At 49.3% G+C, this 19,754-nt stretch overlaps 8 protein-coding genes across 8 annotated transcripts; 3 read left to right on the top strand and 5 right to left on the bottom strand.

The window, feature by feature from the left end:
* Positions 1–1,198: 1,198 nt before the first annotated feature.
* F5147DRAFT_806097 (uncharacterized protein) lies at positions 1,199–2,919 on the top strand (the record flags this gene model as incomplete). The annotated part of the gene is made up of 1 exon (XM_041443363.1): positions 1,199–2,919. Exon 1 carries the CDS (start codon positions 1,393–1,395, stop codon positions 2,917–2,919), a length of 1,527 nt encoding a protein of 508 aa, XP_041291150.1. The 5' UTR covers positions 1,199–1,392.
* Positions 2,920–6,205: 3,286 nt separating this feature from the next.
* F5147DRAFT_775418 (uncharacterized protein) lies at positions 6,206–7,589 on the top strand (the record flags this gene model as incomplete). Its single annotated transcript, XM_041441721.1, has 2 exons — positions 6,206–7,485; positions 7,541–7,589. 2 exons carry the CDS (start codon positions 6,206–6,208, stop codon positions 7,587–7,589), a joined length of 1,329 nt encoding a protein of 442 aa, XP_041291149.1.
* Positions 7,590–7,891: 302 nt separating this feature from the next.
* F5147DRAFT_775417 (uncharacterized protein) lies at positions 7,892–8,502 on the bottom strand (the record flags this gene model as incomplete). Its single annotated transcript, XM_041441720.1, has 2 exons — positions 7,892–8,278; positions 8,338–8,502. The coding sequence occupies 2 exons, from the start codon at positions 8,500–8,502 to the stop codon at positions 7,892–7,894; spliced, it is 552 nt and encodes a 183-aa protein (XP_041291148.1).
* F5147DRAFT_754033 (uncharacterized protein) lies at positions 8,428–13,092 on the bottom strand (the record flags this gene model as incomplete). Its single annotated transcript, XM_041440273.1, has 6 exons — positions 8,428–8,504; positions 8,557–9,881; positions 9,930–11,122; positions 11,174–12,343; positions 12,393–12,576; positions 12,995–13,092. 5 exons carry the CDS (start codon positions 13,090–13,092, stop codon positions 8,912–8,914), a joined length of 3,615 nt encoding a protein of 1,204 aa, XP_041291147.1. The 3' UTR covers positions 8,428–8,504; positions 8,557–8,911.
* A 248-nt stretch (positions 13,093–13,340) lies between these two features.
* On the top strand, positions 13,341–14,644 carry F5147DRAFT_245427 (uncharacterized protein). The gene is made up of 3 exons (XM_041428815.1): positions 13,341–13,931; positions 13,979–14,159; positions 14,217–14,644. Exons 1-3 carry the CDS (start codon positions 13,455–13,457, stop codon positions 14,513–14,515), a joined length of 957 nt encoding a protein of 318 aa, XP_041291146.1. The 5' UTR covers positions 13,341–13,454; the 3' UTR covers positions 14,516–14,644.
* Positions 14,645–14,681: 37 nt separating this feature from the next.
* On the bottom strand, positions 14,682–16,490 carry F5147DRAFT_703159 (interferon-inducible GTPase-domain-containing protein). The gene is made up of 2 exons (XM_041437838.1): positions 16,173–16,490; positions 14,682–16,108 (listed from the first exon to the last, which is right to left on the bottom strand). The coding sequence occupies exon 2, from the start codon at positions 16,054–16,056 to the stop codon at positions 14,773–14,775; it is 1,284 nt and encodes a 427-aa protein (XP_041291145.1). The 5' UTR covers positions 16,057–16,108; positions 16,173–16,490; the 3' UTR covers positions 14,682–14,772.
* A 75-nt stretch (positions 16,491–16,565) lies between these two features.
* Positions 16,566–17,812, bottom strand: F5147DRAFT_838176 (interferon-inducible GTPase-domain-containing protein; the record flags this gene model as incomplete). The annotated part of the gene is made up of 2 exons (XM_041444131.1): positions 17,689–17,812; positions 16,566–17,630 (listed from the first exon to the last, which is right to left on the bottom strand). The coding sequence occupies exons 1-2, from the start codon at positions 17,764–17,766 to the stop codon at positions 16,566–16,568; spliced, it is 1,143 nt and encodes a 380-aa protein (XP_041291144.1). The 5' UTR covers positions 17,767–17,812.
* Positions 17,813–18,255: 443 nt separating this feature from the next.
* On the bottom strand, positions 18,256–19,646 carry F5147DRAFT_806065 (interferon-inducible GTPase-domain-containing protein; the record flags this gene model as incomplete). The annotated part of the gene is made up of 1 exon (XM_041443362.1): positions 18,256–19,646. One exon carries the CDS (start codon positions 19,644–19,646, stop codon positions 18,354–18,356), a length of 1,293 nt encoding a protein of 430 aa, XP_041291143.1. The 3' UTR covers positions 18,256–18,353.
* Positions 19,647–19,754: the final 108 nt, after the last annotated feature.

The following is a 19,754-nucleotide window of genomic DNA, read 5'->3' as shown; positions in this document are numbered from 1 at the left end:
TGTAATAGAGGACATTTTCGAGCTCTGCGCTGTTCAGCGAACAAAATGAACTCGACTGAACTATGCAATACGCCATGCACTGATGCGGAATTTGGACGCGGCTCGTAACATGTTCAACTTGGGATAAGAAATCAAACAGGGTCAACAAACTAAACCACATGCCTCTACCAAGCGAACTTTTCGAGGGCTGGGTTCCGTCCTCACTTTAAGTACATCGGACAAGCAGCGACATGGTCTAAGTTAGACAATATAGTCGTGCTGGGTCCTGGGAGAAAGTTTCAGGCGGAACATCTTCAAGTTGCTTTGTCATCACGCCAGCTCTGCTTTCTTTCTGGCGTGAAAGAACAGGAAAGAACCCTATCCAAACACGCCGCCTGCAGATGGGATACTCCTGATGCGAAACAACGTGGTCATCGTCCGAGGCGCAAAGAAAGGCGTCAATTCGATAACGAAAGATAAATTTGTCCTGAGGATGCATAGCGGCCGAGAAGTACTACAGACGAATCAGATTCTGCTCGCTTCTCATTGCGCAGTTTCTTCTCAAGCTCCTTTTCATCCCTTGATCAGGCACCGACATTCGGGCAGGTCATGTTCATCTCATCGGTTGCAGCCTCATGGGCATATAATTCATTTTTGTCGTCGTTGAAGCGGGAGAAAATACAAGACAATATCCTATGGAAAACACTTGACGATCCACGACTACTGAAATTTGGCCTAGCTGTTCAGGCAGTTTTTGCATGCTTGTTCTTCAGTAACGGCATCCAAACGCCATCTGTCGACTTCAAACCGAAGAAAGTCTTGCAACATTTCATCTCGAACGACACAAGGGTATGGAACGCATGGAGAGACAAAGTGGCGGAGCAATTGGAAAATAACAAGGAAGAAAAGTCGTTCAAGCTTAGCTCAGAAGATCTGCGAGGGGTTCGGAGATCATCAAAGGGCCCTCCTGGTGTTATTACTTCAAGACACAGGACGCGTATGAAGGTTACCCGGAGCAAGTACATAAGACCAAAGACAACAGCGAGTTATCCGACCTACATAAGTCGCATGCTGCAACCCTACATCACATTAACACAACACGTGGTGAACTCGATACGCCCAGACCATGAAGGACTGATGACTACGGATGAGATCGAGTACTGCATACTGGCAAAGGTGTCGCTAAAAACATACCCACGTGGACTGCTTTTGAAATCGGGATCGATAAACCAGTGCATCACTGTGAGATTAGCAGCATAATCTTCACAGGTGGAGGATATCACACGGGGAGAACACGTGCTGGATAGCTAGAGCTCATTTGCTTCCGAGTGTGCTGACTCCATGCGCCCCATCATGTGCGCCACTTAAAAGAGCAGTTGTGGACCGTATTCTGTGAAACGAAACAAATGTACCATGACCTACAAACATCCCGTTGACATCCAAACAGGTCATTTTGACCTCGACGTATCCGGGGTCGCAGGGTTCTTTGGGGGTGAAGAAGCCATCTCTGCAATGCAAACCATTCATCTTTACAAGTACCGAAAATATATGGGATGGTACAACTCACCTGGCAGCTGGAACGTTGGCAAAAAGTTCGGAATGCTCGCAAATTCGCGTTTGTGGGACGGACTTTTCCCCGGACCTAATGAAGACCCCGCAAAATTCTTCGAGCTTGATGGCAAGCAGGGCCCAAAGTATGTTGCCTCTAGATCCGGATCCATCCTGGAGCACACCGGCCACCTTGCGTATCTGATGATGCAGATATGTAAGGAAGAGTTAGGAGTGCATGTAGGGGGAAGGGTCACGAAGCGGAATAACGTGACTCTTGTCCAGACACAACTCGTTTTTGAGGAATCAACGGCAAAAGAGAAACCGCCAGTACGCACGATCCAACCTCATGACGGGCGTCAAAAATACGTTGCAATTCTACCGATAGCCGTCAGCTTCACCACATGCGCACTTTGCGGATGGACATACGACTGGTTCTGTTGTTCGATGATCCTTCTTGGCATCATCTCAAACGGCATGGCCTCCTTGGTCATAGGGTCCGCAAGTTTAGAACTGCAAGGTGTGAAGTCAGCACCTACGGCTCCGCCCGGAGACGGAATGCTGATGGACGGCGATAATGTCGTCCTCCTGCTCGGGAAAGAGGAAGACGTCGCTACCATTACGAGAGGCAGGTTCACTCTAAGCTATGAGCCTTGGGTTAAGATGAGGAGCAAGAAGGAAGAGAGGAAACGTTTCGTTCTTAGAGACGGAACGGGGTCGACCAAATCAAACCGCAGAGGCGATGCAGAGGACGGTTTTCGAAACATTTCTTTAGACCAAGGTCCAAACCATGAGGCCGTACCCGTTAAGGACGAGTATGCTGCTATTGGATCGTGTTCGCTCCTGCTCGTCGCACAACTCCTTGCGCAACTGCTCTTGATCCCCCAGGGCACATTCTTTGGTCAAATCATGTTCCTGTCCTCTTTCGCAGCTTCGTGGGCGTACAACCTGTACTTGTCCTCAATCGACAACGAGCATATCCAGGAAGAGTTACTCCTAGAAGCACTCAATCTGAATGAGCAACATATGCGGACTTACAGCCTTGGCACGAGAACAACTGCCGCCGTATTCGCATGCCTGATGCTCCAGCCTCCTGGTGTTTATGAAGAATCGGAGTGGAAGAGACTAGGTTTCGAACCAGAAGGTATCATCCGCAAATTCATTCCAAATGATACGCCAGTATGGACGACATGGAGAGAAAAGGTCTTGGGTGTAATGAGAGACCAGAAAGTTTGCAGCCGAGACACTTGCTACGATTTGCTACAGATGAGCGACCAGGAGAAAGATATGTTCAAGCCCAATGACCAAAAGCTTCTCGAAAACCTGTTAGAGGACGCTCGCACCGCATACGAACTGGCTGTGAACGAAAAGCTTTGGCTTAAGTGTGGCTGAGGAAGATGTAACTTGCACCTGTGTACATTGATTTCTATCATGCGACTGTAATCAACCATGCATTTTATCTGCCGTCAGAATTGAAAAATCTAAGACATGCCATCAACGACTCACCGGTGCACCACTCATCTTTACATCCAAGGGGTCGAAGGAGTCACAGCCTTGATCAGAACACAGCGGATGCCGGTGCATTCAGACAAGTGTAAGTACTCACTGAAGTGGACTAGCTATCTACTACTCCTCGGAGTTTGCGGTTGAGAAAATTTTCAAATACAAATAGAGTTTATACCCCTGTCCTCGGTGCCGGTGATCCCCCCCCGAGTGCACGTTAAACCTAACGGTCGTTTGGCGGTTCTGCCTCCCTCTCCATCAGTTCAGATATGGGTGCGAGAACACGAGACACTAGGTCTAGTCATGTAATCGCAATCACGCACTCCCATTTTTTCACTCTCGACGTACACTACCCGCTATGCCGCTCGCGAGTGTCGGAATTAAAGCACAGCTGATTCCTTCAGAAATGCGATTAATGCCTCGAGCTTCTCGCATGGTCGAGAATACCTTGCTATCTCAAATATGGGACCCTGCATCGAATGGTAAGGGTTCGTCTTCAATAACGCAACTACTTCTGACACGATGGTACCATTGATGTGCAACAGACACGAGCCCCGTTGCATCGTATCTCTCCATTGGCACCGTCGCCTACAGCGCATAGCATCCCAAAAAATGCGCTCTTGCCACTCAGGGTGAGCCTTCTGTGACTGTTATCAGCCTATTTCGGGGTGGAATTTGAATGGTGAGCTTTGAAATCATTGTCATTCACATCGGTGAGCTGCCACAGCTATACACGCGTTACCAAATGTATGATGGGCTGTGACGACCAGGTCTCGTGAGAATAATCATGTTCCAGAAGGTCGGGCGTCAGCACAGGAAGTCGGTGTCCAATGATATCCTATTGGCGCGCCGGTTCATTGCTTCCGATTATATTTCTCACAAACAACGTGCTGTAATCGGCTCCAAGACTTACCGTACATTGATTTTGTAGGGCTGCCTCGAGGCCAGCATTTCACTATGCTCCTTCTGCTGACACAGTTCATGTCGCAGCTCCTCTCGGTTTCTCCGCAATTTCCGGTCAGGTGATGTTCTCTTTCCCCCGCTTGCAACGTCTCGGATCTACAACTCGTTCTTTTCTTCCCTTAAGAGTGACAAGGGAAGGTACACGGAGATGGGTTATGCAAGGCGCTGCGGGTTGATGAAACTTCGGTCAAATTGCCTCCAAAGTAGCGTGCGTGCCAGCAGGAGGTACGAGTAAGTTATGAGAATCATGTTATGTCTTGACAGTCCGAGTGGCGATGAAACAAAGTTGGACAACGTACTAGTAAATCATATCTTCTGGTCTGCGATGAAGACGATATCTTCCTCTGCCCCTGCGCTAGGTCAGGGGCTTCTGTGCATGGTCTATTTCGGAAGCGGCTTTCTGCTAAAAAAAAATTGAAGCACTTGCTTCCTAGCAACTAGTACAGAGGAGACGTACTTGTGAATCTTCCCAAATAATTCGTTCGGCTTTGACCCCTCTGGCAAATCCAGGCCTTCGCTACAGTAACAGAAAATAAGTGTCTCAATAAGGGTAGCGATCCCATCAACGTTTGAGAAGGATTGAAATGCCTGACGTCTGTCATCAGAACACGGGCTCTCAAGTTTGAAACTGAGTAATGTCACAAATCAGTCGTTATTGGAAGGTAGTGTGCGAATCTACTTTACAATAGAGCTTGATGTCATCTAGCAGCCTGAGAAGGATCAATGCTGAACGTTGAAAGGCCGACCAAGGGCCCATTGTATCAGAATGTCAGAGATTCAGCCGGTCTAGGACAATGTCTGGGCCAAAGTCTGGGACACGACGGCAGCCAACAGCACTTCCAGCTGTGTTTAAACCTCGTTCAGACTGTAAGACCCGGCCAAGGCTATTGGATAGACCTGCCGCTTAATGATTTCTACAATGACTCCCCACACTCGGCGTGAACGGTCATTCTCGCTCCACGGAATTTTGGGCAGTGAGACCTTGGCGACTTGGATTTGGCTATATAGAACGAGGCATTTGTGAGCCGTCAGTAAGACGACGATACCTATTGAAGCAGGAACCAAACAGTCGAGTCTCAATATCGCGAACTTGTATTATACATTGACAATAGATAAATAGTCAAGTTTAGATGGAAAACATCGTGATGAAGCCACCGTGCAGTGAAACATACCTCAGCGACGTAAACAAGCGCTTTCAATTCCCGTCAAGTTGGTGCCTTGTCGAGTAGTGTTCGACAACTGGTTGCATTGAAGCAAAGGCAATGATCAAGGTCTTTTGTTGCAGTGACTCATACCATGCCCACCTTCGATCTATCAATAAACCAGTCACATTTCAATCGGGTGTTACAGGATTCTTGAGTAGGGATGAAGCGATTTCGCCGCCCGCTGGCACCGAGAGATCATGCTGTTGGCAAGAAATTTGGGCAACCTGCTAACTCGATATTTTCCCTTGGATGGTTGGTTGGTTCAAACCTCGAATTGGCTGTGGGTTTTGGATTGTGACGCCCATGAGCATTAGCTATAGATTAAGCTTAAGTTCCGTTCTGAACCACTGATTGTTACAATTTGTTTCCGAGTGCCGACGGCATTTCCCGAGTTCGTGTCACACTCGATCATCGAATCGAGATGACTATCCATCGCATTGCACAGAGCATCCAAGCATCAATGCATCATGCACGGCTATATGTTGTTCCCTAACCGAGGATGATGTACACGCTGCCGACTGCCAATGAACTGTCGCCTTCTCTTCTGACAAAGTAAAAACGCTACGTATTATGCTTGAACCGGGATCATGGATTAATCTCGTTTACTGGGTTTTACAGGATCACATTCTGGTGCTAGCGCGGATACCATGTGGGGAGCTTCCGTGATGTATAGACTCGGAAGGGTTCAGGGTTTAGAGCGCTCAAGTGTAGTCATCATGACGAACTATTCGCGACATGATCGTATGACATGTTCGAACGGTCACGAGATCGTTCTTCTTTGCGAACTTGAAGTTCTACGGGATGGATTTTTGACGCTGGTACGGCCACCTCGAGGGGGCCCGCACCACTCGCATGCGATCAGGGTTCAGAGCGCTTACCACAAGCTCTCAGAAAGGGCTATTTTCGCCCTCCCAGTTCCAGAACATGCGATAGAGCCGGCCGCAGGTCTAGCCTTGGGTATATAGTGACGCGCAACCCGAAAACTCGAAATTTCTGAATCGTCTTAGATGCCTCCATTGCTTTCGCCAATTGCCGATTCTAACAAATTCAGTCTCAATGCTTCCGGTGTTGCTGGTTTTTTCGGCGGCGACGAAGCTGTCACCGCCATGGCTACTGTGCACCTGTATAGGGGGCGTAGATGGCTCGGCTGGTACAACTCCCCCGGAAGCTACACTATAGCCAAGGAGTTTGGCAGGATATCCAAGTCAAGAATTTGGAGCGGTCTTTTTCCTGGCTCCAATCACGATCCAGCTATTGCATTCAAGCTAGACGTGAAGACTGGCCCGAAATACGTGGCGTCACGCTCAGGAACTATCATGCAACAGACAGGACACTTTGCACATCTCCTAACGCAGGGGACAGATGATGTAGCACCATTTTCTCTTCCTGCCACACGAACCACTACAAATTCACGCATCTCTATCGTCACTGTCCCTGAAATCGCATATCACAACCTTCCTGTGCAGACAATGAGCTATCACCACGCCATCTTCGCCAGCTTCCCTATCCTGGTCAGCATCACTACATGCGTCTTTTCCGCCTTATACGCAGACTGGTACTGCTTTGCGATGATCCTCCTCGGAATTATTTCTAGTGGTGTCACGTGTTTTGTCATCGGCTCCGGAGTCCTTGATATCGAAACGGTCAAGAACCCAGCGGAGGGTTCCCCTCCAGGAGACGGGATCCTCTTGATGCAGAATGGCGTCATCATCCTGAAGGGAAAGGAAAAGGACGTGAATGCCATCACGAAGGGGAAATTTTCGCTAAAGCTGAAAGGAGCACCAGAGTATACAGCTATCGGTCTGTGCTCGCTGCTCCTTGAGGTTCAGTTTCTGCTGCAGCTCCTCCTCATTCCCCAGGGATCGCTGATCGGTCAGATCATGTTCCTGACATCGGTGGTCGCATCCTGGGCGTACAACTCCTTCCTCGCATCCCTAGACAATGAAAAACTACAACGGAAACTCTTTTGCGACACTATCAAACTTCACGAGACAGCCATACTCGGTTTCAAAGCTGGCACTCGGACTAGCATGGCTGCATTCACATGCTTCGTTCTTTGCGAAAACTTACCACGGCCTCTCAAGGATATCGAGCCGATGAAAATTCTGTTGGAGTTTTTGCCCAACGAGACGCCAGTATGGCAGAAGTGGAGGGAGCAAGTGGTGGCTCAGGTCGAGAAAGAAGAGGACGACACGAGTATCTTTCAACCTGGAGATGTTGATCTGTCAGGGCTCAACAGCAGCGAACAGACACTTTTGGCGACTCTTCTGCAGGATGCGAATGATGCGTACGATGGGTATATACAGACCCGCCGCCGACAATCGTTGACAAATACGCAATAGTCCTAATACCACTACAATACGCCATTTCTTTGTCGCCTATCCGATATGACGAACTATGTAATTTTAATTTTGCGAAACGGTTCTACATATATGTCCTAGTTCATGAAGTTGCATCTTCACAGTAGTAGCTAGTAGAGGTAGAGCGTAGTGTTGACTTGTTGTTCTTCAAGATGCCAATGGTATAACATACAGCCGATAGCCAGCCTGGGCAATGGCAATGGCAGCGAGCGTTTGGGAGTCGAGCTTCTAGCATGGATGAAAGGTTGAAGATCGATTTGAGCGGAGAGATCACTGCAGCTCGTGCAAGTGCATCGAATGAATACATTACCTACCTTTGGGATGGCTTATAATCTACCGCTGCAGGATCTGCAGCAGGAGCTTACGTTCCAGACGGCAGTGGATCCTTTGACAAGACCGCTCTGCATTTGGATCTACAGGCTTGCAAGTCCGCGAACGACGGCCGGAGCAGGAACCGCGAGAAGCCTTGAAGATTGCGTACCGATTACAGAGGGACAATGCGTGATCGGACAGTGCAGGGGCTTCGCGGAAGTGGGAAATGGTAGTATTAACGTCTTGATCATCATGATCTTCTTGAATATAGCCTTCAAGGCGGGCACCCGGCACACGCAAGGTTGTATTGGTATGAAAATGCTGCACAACCAAATTGCTTGTCGTGTATTCGGCAGATTGTGCGTGGCTCGCATCTGTGTCTCGAGCAATCTCGCAGTCTATGAGGGACTACGATTAACGAAGTTCCGTCAGCAAAAACTAGCCGGACAGAATCTGACATGACTCACATGAAACAACGCACCGTCCTGATCGTCATAAGCATGTACGACGACGGCCTTTGGCATAAGGGAAGGATGGATACCCGGCCACACACGAATGAAAAGGACAGCTCTATGAGATGTCGGTGGTAGATCTACATGAATGAGAAGCAAATCTTTCACCGAATGGTTCATCTCTGTGATCAATTAGCTTATGCACCTATTTCAATCGTCGATTGATGTACTTACTGATGACACTGGCAGGTGCTAGCGATCCATATCACAATGTTATGCCACCACACAAGCCTGATTGTGACCGACACGAAAAGGATCAACATATAAGATTGGAAGGGTAAGGCATAAAGCTGTACTGTATATGGCGTCGACGATACATGCAATAATTTGGACATTAGTTAACTTCGTGACAATTAAATTTCTATGTGAAACGTGATAGCGAAACCAAACGCAGTGCGGAAAATGTAAAAGCAACATGAAAGCACGAAAACGAAAAAAAAATTAAGAGCAGACGCTCAAGGAAGCAAAAAACGAGCCCAAAGCAAATAGCATGATTTGAGGGGAAAGCGTAAAAACTATAAGTCAGTGTTCACCGAACCTCGTAAATCGACTCCATCCGGTCAGACGGTGGGCGAACCAACACGATAGGGAGCGTTTCGTCCTTGCGAAGCATTCCGCGAACCTTGCTCGACTCTGTCCGACTAAGCTTGAGCGGCTTCAGATGCTTGTTCACAGAACTAGCACTGGGAGCAACATTCTCATCGTGTTCTTTCACTGTCTTTGACTTCTTCTTTCCAAGAACGAGCGGTCGTGTACCTGCGAACCCGTTACGGGCGTCGCCAGTACTGTCATGGTTCGAATCACGATCTTTAAGAAGGGAAAGAGTGCGAAGAGAATTCGAGCTCGACTTCGTTGTGGGCCCTGTGGCGTCCTTGCGCTGCTTGGATGCGAGTATAAGTGGTTTCACCACCTGGGTGGACCACTGTGCGACTGTAAGAGATGACATGTCATCGGTATTATTTCGTTCGGTGGGCGGTTGAGCCTCTGGCTCTGATGGTGCTTGAGTGTGTTTTTCGGATGATCTAATATAGACAATGCTTGAGCGTTTTGAAGTCGGTTGAGAGCGAGGCATAGCGGCAGCTTGATGTTTTCGTGCAAAATGATATTCTTTTTCGTGCAGTGGCGTGCTTTGCGCAGCAGGATCAAATTCGGTCATAGGATCAAAGAGGGTGACCGTGGATGCAGCGGATGACGGAGGAAGTATTGTTGCAGTGTCGAGGGTAGCGACGGAGGTACGTGCACTTTCCATGCCGTGAGGGACTTCGGCACGAAGACCACGAGTGCGAGTAGACGCCGTGCGACCGAGAGAAGCATCATTCGGAACAGGTTGCTTATCAACATTCACGGGGGGATCTGCGAGAAGGTTGGAGGCCGATTCGTCCGCCCAGGCCGTGTTGCCCCTTCCATCGTTTACAGTAGTGTAACCCCCAATCCTTGTAGCAAGCGTGCGACCAATCTCGGATTTCAAATTATCGACTGTGTCCTTGCGAAGACCAAGACTTCACAACCAACATCAGAACAAACGTGGGAGTCAGGGGCTAGCTTACCTAGGAAGACTGAACTGATATCTCTTGTGCGCAGACGCCTTGTTGAGCCCGACCTTGCCATTGGCGGTTGTCGAGTGCAACGCGGTACTTTCCCCCTCTCCGTTGGCGAGCACACCGAAGTCACCATTATCCTTCTGAGTGCAGGAAGCTGGCAGGCGCTTCTTCTTTGTCACAGTGCTGCTGACAGGGGGGTCGAACTCGAACTCGAAATCCTTGAGCTTCATATCATTTCCAACCTTTAAACCAGGTACAAGAAGCGGCAGAACACCAGCGGTGAGCACATCGATCTCGTTAACATCGTCATTGACAGTTGCGCCGAAGCTATAACCAGACGAATACGACTTCCGGTGGATGAGAGTGCGCGTTGATTGTTGCTTGGCAAGACGAACATTAGGAGGTGTGGGAGGAAGAGGTTGAGACGGAGGTCGGCTGGGGCTAGGGCTATAGTCTGTGCTGATCGCCTGACCGATGACCGAGGAAACAGAGCGAGAGCGGAGGTGCGAAGAACTAGAAAGGACCGGCTTCCTCTCTACGCCAACACCAGTAGTTACAGTGAGTAAATCGCCACATTTCTTCTCCGGCGATGCAGTGACAATCACCGTAGTTGCGAGCGCAGAATAATGCCTCTGGGCAACCATTATTCTCGAAGCAAATTCATCGCCTGAAATCCTCGACTGAACTGATTGCTTCCTAATTCTCCCGAACTCCGCAGACCCGGGGGTATTAGGGAACACAGAAGTATTGAATGATTCAGACTCAGTCTGCATTGGCAGAGGGGGCGTCATCTCTCCATCTTCCTTTTCATCTTCAGGGGGCAGTACAGCTAGGCGCGGAACAGGGGTCATGAGGCCAAGTGCCCTGCTAAGTTTACCTTTTCCCTCCACGGCATCCCCTTGTGAGAGCCAGACATCTCCAGAGCGTCTCCCTTCGACAACTGTAACTGACCCAGACCGCTTGCACTCGCGGTTACAGTCGGTGAGTGTGACAGCTGGAGATGGCGCCCGCATGCAGATAGAAGGAGGTTCTCCATGGACGTCGAAAAGACCAGTCGGGATGGGGATGGGCGAGCGCATAATAATATTCATGGCAAGGAGAGGCGAAGACAGCGTGACCGAGAGGGCAAGAAGAAGAGGCGTGGCAGAAGATACGAAGCCTTTTCCAACAAAAGATAATATATATGGTAGGGAAAGCACCTAATGACCAGCCATTAAAGCCAATTGTAGCGTCAAACAAGGAGGACTTACTAAAGGTACCCAAATTGTAATCATCCAGCAGGCGTACCGATAAATTGAGATGTCAACATCATTGCCGTTATACGCCAGAGAAGCAATACCCCTTTCTGAATCACCCTGGTATCCGTATCCTCCAAGGACTCGAGCAGTTGACAGAGCAGGGGTCGGGGGGCGATTGCATTGGGGAAGAAGCTCAGCATTAAGATCCACGGCACTGACGCCGCCTTGATGGCTAGTGGGATAGGACCATGCAGATAGTGAGATTTGAGACCCAGACGGCGAGGTCAGCCATGAGCTCTGCGAGTCGAGACGTGGCCGACCCGGAGCATCACGACGGAAAGGATCAGGATCGGAGCTTAGTGCATCAGCGGGCGATGAAGGGCATGATGAAGGCAATGATGGGACTGGTGGAATTAATGCGTCACCAGTCATAGGCGTGGGCGGATCGAACCAGTAAGACGATTTAGGCGCAAGGGAGGTTTTAGATGTCACAGCACAGTCGGCGCCCAAGGAACCAGGACGGGGGTGCGCTTGATGAGTTGAGAAAGACCAGTTGGACACTGAATCTTGATGCGTACTGCCGGCATCAGAGGTGAGCCAGGAGCTACCTTCCCTGAGGACGTCAACATCCTCAGTCGCAAACGAGGGGCGGGGTTTATCTTCGACTTCTTTGGTGGGTGGCCAGCTGTCTGCGGGATCGTTGAGTGCAGCGAGATTGCGTCGGATCACCACGAGAGTGTACACAAGACTGCCAAATGATGCACTGCTCAGGACGGCAACAGTAGTGGAATATGCCAAAAGTCCAACGAAGAGACTTGGAATACCTCCCGCCGCAAAAAAGCCAGAGAGTATAGTTGACGCGAGCCCCAGGAGCAGGGTGGGTGCCCACAACATCCAGTGTCTGGATCCGAAAGACACCGACCGCCCCATACGAATGTTGATCAACGTGAGTGCGGACACCACAAAAAGACAGGTTTGCCTGATTGTCAAGGCAAACCACAACCTTGCTGAAGATGCAGCGTCATGGGCCTCGCCATATGACGCAGGGCCACCATAGTATTCACTAAATGCCTGCCAAATGAAGACGCACAGAGCCAGGATATCAAGAGAAGCCAACCACAGGTGGCTCTTGTCGGCTGAAGAAAGAGAACGAAAATTATAGTCAGGCAGTCCAAACTCGGACTAAAAAAAGATTAGCTATTTGAGGCTCATGGGAAAACTGAATACACACGGGAGCGACACGTCTGCTTAAAGGGTGAGGCGGAAGAATTGGAATTACTATACGAAAAATCACGAAAGCTGATGATATAAACGAGACGAAAGCCAGAATAAGAGTTGGAATAAAAGGAATCATGGTGAACGTTGAGATGATCGTTGAGCGTTGATAAATGCTTGTTAATGGATCTTGGACTTGACTTTATGAGAGAGCGTTGGATGCGTGAATGCGTAAACGGCTTAAAGCCTTCGTGACAGGAAGCCGGTACTGAAAAAAGGCGCCTGTCTTGAAGCAAGAAATGTTTAAATGTCTGAACAACTCACAAATCGAACGTGAACCAAATAATGCTGGACCCATAACTACAAACAATACATATTTGTCAACAACGCGTTACCACGTGACTTTTGATTTTTAGACCACAGGCCGGAGTCAACTTTAAACAAGTACCACGTTACAATTGCCAAACAATTTATTGATATTGCACCGATGGTCAGAACATCATATGCAGGTCAATTAAAATTGCAGATAATACCCTCGAATGAAGGCAATATATTATCCAACCAAATTTCGAATGGTTTGCCAAAGGCTTTAGAAATCAACAGAAACAAACAACACACGTGCATTTAACAATGACAATTCCACCTCTTGAGCCGGATACAGGATTATGCCCACCATCACTGACCTCCCAGATGAGCTTTTGGATGAAATAACCCATCTCTTACCAAAGGGGACTCTATTCTCCCTATGCACCGTCTCAAATCGCTTCCAACCCCGTGCGACACGATGGCTCTATCGGTCTCTGGCCCTGGCGGCCAACGGTGAAACGATAAAAATTTGCAAGGCCCTCATTTCAAACAAAATTGCTGCTATCTCCGTCCGTAAAGTTCTCCTGTGGCCAGGTTTAGCATTTTCTCGCCTAAGTCTCGCAGGAGGGTAAGCGTTTGCCTCTTGTAACCCGCATACGTGTAAACACGCTCGTTCAATTCCAACAGACCCTTTTATCTCTATCTGTCCGCCTTTTACAAACTGCTGTCCCGTGCCTTGGCTTGTGCGATAAACGTGGAAAATATCCGGTTAATGTTTCCTTACTGCGGAGCATCTCTGTCATTTGATGCCTGCACGTTCTCAAACCTTCATTCCTTTGCCACTACAATGGAACCCCATACTCTTGCTTCGTTCGTCAGGAGGCACCCACAGCTTCAGGAGCTCCATATATCTCCGAGCGATATTAGATCTATTACATTGTCCGAATTCAGCGGAATATCCCTTTCCTCGCTGAATTCCGTCTGCCTTCCCCAATCTCTGCTGTTTATGATTTCTCCGGATGCTCCCCTGCGATCTGTTTTGTCTCCAGAAATCGAGGACGACAACGAAGAGATCCCACATTTCATCAGGCACCTTTCTCGATATTCCACAACGCTCACCGAGCTTCATTTGTGCCGTCCTCACTGGAATGCTGAAGTTTTAATGCACGTCGCGACTTTGCTACCAAAGATCAAAAGCTTCACATTCACTAGAATGACACCTGGTCTGCACGACCCTGCCAATGTAGCTGTAAGTTATTACTGCGCTCCAAAAGCTCACGACGTTTATGGATGCAGTTTCTCGAAGCATGCGAAACAGCACTTCCTTTTTTCAGCTCCCTCAGTCAATTCCGCATCGAAGTCGCACGCAATCGAGAACTATCGGGCTTTACATTTGTGTCCGATTACAGATGCGACTTCATGATGGTTCAAATGTGGGGCAACAAATGCCCGACCCTCAGCATTTGTGCCTTTCCATGTGCGTACATCTAATGCTCAAGTATGTTGATGATAGGAATCAACTAAATGAGCATAGCTGGGACCGCATGGCATCGTATCGAGGACAATGTATGGATGCCAGACTTGCACCACAAAGCTGCAATTCGGTGGTTCTTTGAGGCCGCCTCCACGGACCAGTTTCCGATCGATGTCATGGGATCTTTACAGCTGTTCTGCGATTCCATGGGGAAAGTTGACACCCTTGGACTACTCAATTTTAGGTCACCGTCGGCCATGGAATCAATTGGCCTTTACCGCCAGACAGAGGATGACGAATCAGAGGTTTATTCAAGTGATTCGGATGAGAACGACGTTGAGATCGAGATCGAGGAATAAGATCGAGCGATATAGGTGACGGGCAACCGAGTCCGGTACTGTGTAGTTGAAGGAGTCGTGTCGTTGAGGGTCCTATCTTGCTGCGTACTACGAACATTTATGCATTTGATGTCAACATAACAACAGCGCGATCGTGATATTCTATATTTCTGCAACTGAAATGTACAAAGACTGAGAGCATGTATATTACGGATTCATACGACAAAAAGTAGAAAACATATGCAGATCCAAACCAAGTCTAAATCGTATCATAACACCTAAACGTGTCGCTGAGCCGTGCCCGCCAAATCTGTGAGCAGTTTGACCTCATCCATCATCTTCTTCGGTGTCTTGCCGGTAACAGTTGCTTGTAGAGCAATGTTCGACACGAGATATACCGGTTGATCAGGTATGTTCGCCTCTTGGAGGTTAGTCCTGATGCTACGGATACTTTCTGCCACGTATTGGTCACGCGCCCGCGTGAAGTAACTAGCCTTGTTTCCGCCTTCATCGTCACTGTTATAGCCTATATCTTTCATGAGGTTCCTGATGTGCTGATCCGCTTTAGAGCGGACGATGAAAGCGGGAATGCCAAAGCGCCTAGCGTTGGAAAGGATAGCGACGTCAGTAGCAGTGAAACGGTTGTTGACCACGACAATGATACAGTCGAAGACGAAGAGCCCCTGATCATTGAAGTATTTCCAATCGGGGACTTTTAAGGTACCCGCTCCGGGAACATCGTACCAGACGAAGCGGCTGGATGGGTTTGGGTCTGGGTATCTGGCCACCACGAGAGTGGTCTCGTTCACGCCGACTGCGGCAGCATCAAGATCCATATTATGCTTGCCTCGGAACGCGTTTACCAGTGACGACTTGCCGCTACCAGCAATCCCGCTGACAGCAACATGGAAGAAACCCTCGGTATGCTGCATCTTGGCCCTGAAAGCAAAATATTCTTCAGGGGTAGGCGTGACCACAGGTCGGGTGCCATCTTGCAATTGTTTCTCGGCTTCATCCCTCGCAGCTTGAGCTTGCCTGGCTTCTTCAGCAGCTCGTTGTGCGGCGCGCTCAGCTGCTTCCCTCTCGGCCTGGAGTCTCCTGTTTTCCTCTTCCCTGGCTCTTTGTTGCCGTTCATGTTCTTGCTGGGCAGCAATGGCAGCTTGCCTAGCAGCTTCTTGGGCAGCTCGTTGTCTGCACCTCTCTTCTTCAGCCTCTCGCGCCAGTCGTTCGGCACGCTCTCTTTCTTCGCGAGCCCATGCTTCTGCGGCCTCGCGAGCAGCACGTGCTGCTTGCTCGGCTTGCTCTCTCTCGCGGCGCTGTCGTTGGACCTCTTCATAAGCAGCTTGCGCTCTTCTAGCTGCCTCTGCTTGTTGTGCCTCAAAGCGCCTTCGTGCTTCTTCCGCCTCGCGCATGAGCCGTTCGGCCTCTGCACGGGCTGCCTGAGCGGCACGTTCTGCTTCTTGACGAGCAGCCTCAGCTGCGGCGCGAGCGCGAGCTTCAGCTTCTTGTTGTGCACGGATTGCTCCCCAGTCTGGCTCGTGGCGTGAGTGTCCCCCGCCCATGATTAGAACTTAGAAAGTTGTAGATGAAGATTTCGTAGGTTGGTCTGTGGCACTAACAGGACGTTAACAAACATGGATTGTGACAAAGTTAAATTGAGTCGGAGCCGATTACTGACCTGAATTGATTGACAATGTAGGTCTCTATGAGAATGCCGTTTGAGAATCTGGGGTGTCTGGGGATGTCTCGGCTGGCTTAAATATCATGGCATACGTACAGCAGCCTCGAGGGCCCGACAAGGGTAACAGTGGCGGTGAAGTGATTGAACAGAATACGAACCCTAGTGCACAGGCCTTGTTCATATTACTTGAAAACGTCCGACGACGATCATGAGAGTAACTTCTTTCGAAGCACACAGCGTCTCCTATCAACTACCGCGAACACGGTAGTCCAGCGTGTAAGGCGCGCCTGTGCATAGAAGAATGTAGCTGAAAACATGGATTCAAAGTTCAAATCAAATGAATTCTAATTGAACTAGACAAATTTGGAAATTGTGTTACTCCCCTCCGAATCAACAGACTGCAACATATTCTTCACCCGGGCCAGTCCTTGACCATTCCAAGTCGCTCAACAGCTCAATCTCGTGGATGATGTTCTCCGGCGGCTGCTTTCCCTTCACGACATCGAGCATCGTTTTATTCGAGACGACGTAAACCCTTTGATCAGGCATATTGGCACTTTCCAGGTTGTCTTTCACGCTCTGGCGCGTCTGTTGAATGAACTGCTCCTGTGCAGCCCGGTAAAGCGTCTTCTTCCGGTCCTCACTCTCATCATCGCCGCTGTAGTAGCCCATATCGTTCATGATGTTACAGATATGCTGATCTGCCTTGGAGCGCACGATATACGTGGGGATCTTGAAATGCTTGCAGTTCGCGAGGATGGCGATGTCGGTCATGGTGAAGTGATTGTCGAACAACACGATGATACCATCAAAGACATAAAGTTCTTTGGCATGGAAATACTGCCAGTCTGGGATTTTGAGTGTGCCTGCGCCCGGGATGTCGTACCAGGCATATATTTGTTCCATGTTGGAGCTGGCGTATCTGGCCGTGACCAGCATTGTCTCTGTGACACCAGTAGCAGCAGATCCGGTGTCCTTATTACGCAAACCACGGAAGGCATTGATGAGAGATGATTTCCCTCCTCCTGCCACCCCGGTTACTGCGATGTGGAAAAGGTCCTCGTCATATTGCACTCTCTGCCTAGCGGCGCTGACTTCTTCAGGTGTGGGAGTCACCACAGGTTGAATGCCTTCTTTCAACTTCCGTTCAGCCTCCTCCTTGGCAGCATTAGCCATCTTTACTCGCTCTTCTGCCACTTTCTTTAATGCGTCGGTCGCCTCCTGGTCAGCAGTTGCATCCCTCTCTTGTAATTTCTCGACATGCTCCTGAGCAGACTGAATGTCCATGCTCGCTCGTTTTTGAATAGCAGCACATTCCGCCTGGACCAGCGCTATCATTTCCTTGTGAAATTGTACCTGCACGGCTTCCTTAGCAGCCCGCTCAGCCTGCAACGTCGTTACCATCTCCTTGTATACCTGCGCCTGTGCGGCGAGCTGAGCCTCGGCAGCCTTTTGCTGTGATTTTTGAGATTGCCTGGATTATCTTTATTAACGCAGCCTGCGCAAGTTCTACATCCTTGCGAGCCTGCTCAGCCACGGCTTCTGCGTGTAGACGTGCTTCTCTTTCGATGAGGGATGGAGTCGCTCCCATTCTTGATTGATAGAGAATCCTGTTGATCGTTATGTCGTACGATGGCTTCTATCTTTCGAGCTGAGAAAGCTTACTGTTTAAATGTATGCTATGCTTCAAAAATTGAATCTAATGGTGTTGATTCAGAATGAGTGCTGTGAATTCACGCCAGGTCACAACGAAGAGGGGCATTTCCAACCAACCCCTATCCCAGAATGGATGCTCGACGCCGCCGTCACTGATACCCTTGATCTGCACGAGGTCATACGTTCACAGATTTATCTCACGATGTCGGAGGCACTGGATCGCGTTGCATCAGAATGTAGATCTAGGTTTCTACCAGAAATCTCAATTGCAAATCCTTTGTAATTGTAAGTATTTAGTGAGATGGAAGTCAGTCAATTGCAAGCGGTGAGAACATGTACATGTGGAAAAGTAACAACATCAGCACAGAGGAAAAAACATAGGAAGAACTGAATCTGCAAGTCTGGAATCTGATAAGATCGGTCACGAACGGTATGATCATGTCGAATGCTTGTATCAATAAGAGTCAAAAAGAAGAAATGTAAGAAGAACTGTATCATCACCGACTACTCATGGTCGCCGCCTCAGTCACGTCGTCCTCGCCTGTTCTGGACTTCTCGGATCATGTCAGTCAACAACTGCATCTCGTCGATGCTATTCGGCTGCTTCAGAACATCGAATACCCCTGCCTTAGACACATTAAGCATCGTTTTATTCGAAACGATGTAAACCCTTTGTTCAGGCAAATTGGAAATTTCCAGATTGTCTTTCACGCTCTGGCGCGTCTGATCAATGAACTGCTGCTGTGCAGCCTGGTGAACCCTCTTGAACGTGTTGCTATCACCATCGCTGTCGTACCCCATATCGTTCATGATATTACGGATGTGCTGATCTGCCTTAGAACGCACGATATATGTGGGGATCTTGAAACGCCTGCAGTTGCTGAGGATGGCGATGTCGACATCGGTGAAGCGATTGTCGAACAGCACGATGATGCTATCAAAGATATAAAGTCCTTGCTCGTTGAAGTACTGCCAGCCTGTGACGTTGGGCGTGCCAGCGCCCGGGAAATCGTAAAAGACAAGATGGTATTCCGCATTGGGGTGTGGGTATCTAGCCATGACTAGCGTTGTCTCGGTGACGCCAGTGGCAGCAGCTCCGATGTCCTTATTAAGCAAACTGCGGAAGGTATTAATGAGGGATGATTTCCCTCCTCCTGCCACCCCGGCTATTGCGATGTGGAAAAGGTCCTCACAATATTGCACTAGCTGCTTGGCATCACTGACTTGTTTAGGTGTGGGAGTCACTACAGGTTGAATGCCTTCTTTCAACTTGCGTTCAGCCTCCTCCTTGGCAGCATTGGCTACCTTCACTTGCTCTTCTGCCACTTTCTTCAACGCGTTGGCCGCCTCCTGGGCGGCAGTCGCCCTCTTCTTCTCCTCATCGGCAGCCTCCTGTAGTTTCTTGGCATGCTCCTGGGCAGCCTGGGCGTCTCGTCTGGCTTGCTCTTGTACAGCGAGAGCTCGCTTATGCCCCTCCTCTGCTTGCGCTGCTTGCTTTCTTGCTTCCTCGCTAGCAGTACGAGCGGCAGCTTCCGCCTGTAAGCGAGCTTCATCGGCAGCACATTTGGCCTCGGCCATAGCCTCCCTTTCCTTATGGGCCTGAACCTGTGCGTCTGCCGCAGCTTTCTCAGCGGCCTGCCGAGCCGCCCTAGCTTCTTCCTGTTTTTCTTCATTCGACCTGTTGAGCTCAGCGAGCTGTTCTTTGGCAGCCTTAGCATCCTTTCGGGCTTGCTCAGCAGCTGCCTCTGCATCCCGGCGCTTTTTTATCTCCTCGTCTGCTGGATTGGGCCCTTTTGGTCGACTGAAATATCCCATCTCTGAGTTTGTTCAATTATGATGATCTCATCTCTTGAGCTAAGAAAACTTAATGGTATGCGTATGCTTTGGAATGAAAAATTGGCTAACCTGTTAGCGCTGCTCAGA

Source organism: Suillus discolor, assembly GCF_016758755.1.
Source record: "Suillus discolor strain FC423 chromosome Unknown F5147scaffold_39, whole genome shotgun sequence".
NCBI lineage: Eukaryota > Fungi > Basidiomycota > Agaricomycetes > Boletales > Suillaceae > Suillus > Suillus discolor.
The sequence above is the reverse complement of the archived record's forward strand: the minus strand, read 5'-3'. Positions and strand labels throughout refer to the sequence as shown.

Bases quoted from the DNA above. Each gene is read 5' to 3' on its own strand.
- F5147DRAFT_245427 (XM_041428815.1), top strand. From the start codon at position 13,455: ATGTTTCCTTACTGCGGAGCATCTCTGTCATTTGATGCCTGCACGTTC. The intron at 13,932-13,978 runs GTAAGTTATTAC...TTATGGATGCAG, and splicing joins ACGACCCTGCCAATGTAGCT to TTTCTCGAAGCATGCGAAAC. The intron at 14,160-14,216 runs GTGCGTACATCT...AAATGAGCATAG, and splicing joins CAGCATTTGTGCCTTTCCAT to CTGGGACCGCATGGCATCGT.
- F5147DRAFT_703159 (XM_041437838.1), bottom strand. From the start codon at position 16,056: ATGGGCGGGGGACACTCACGCCACGAGCCAGACTGGGGAGCAATCCGT.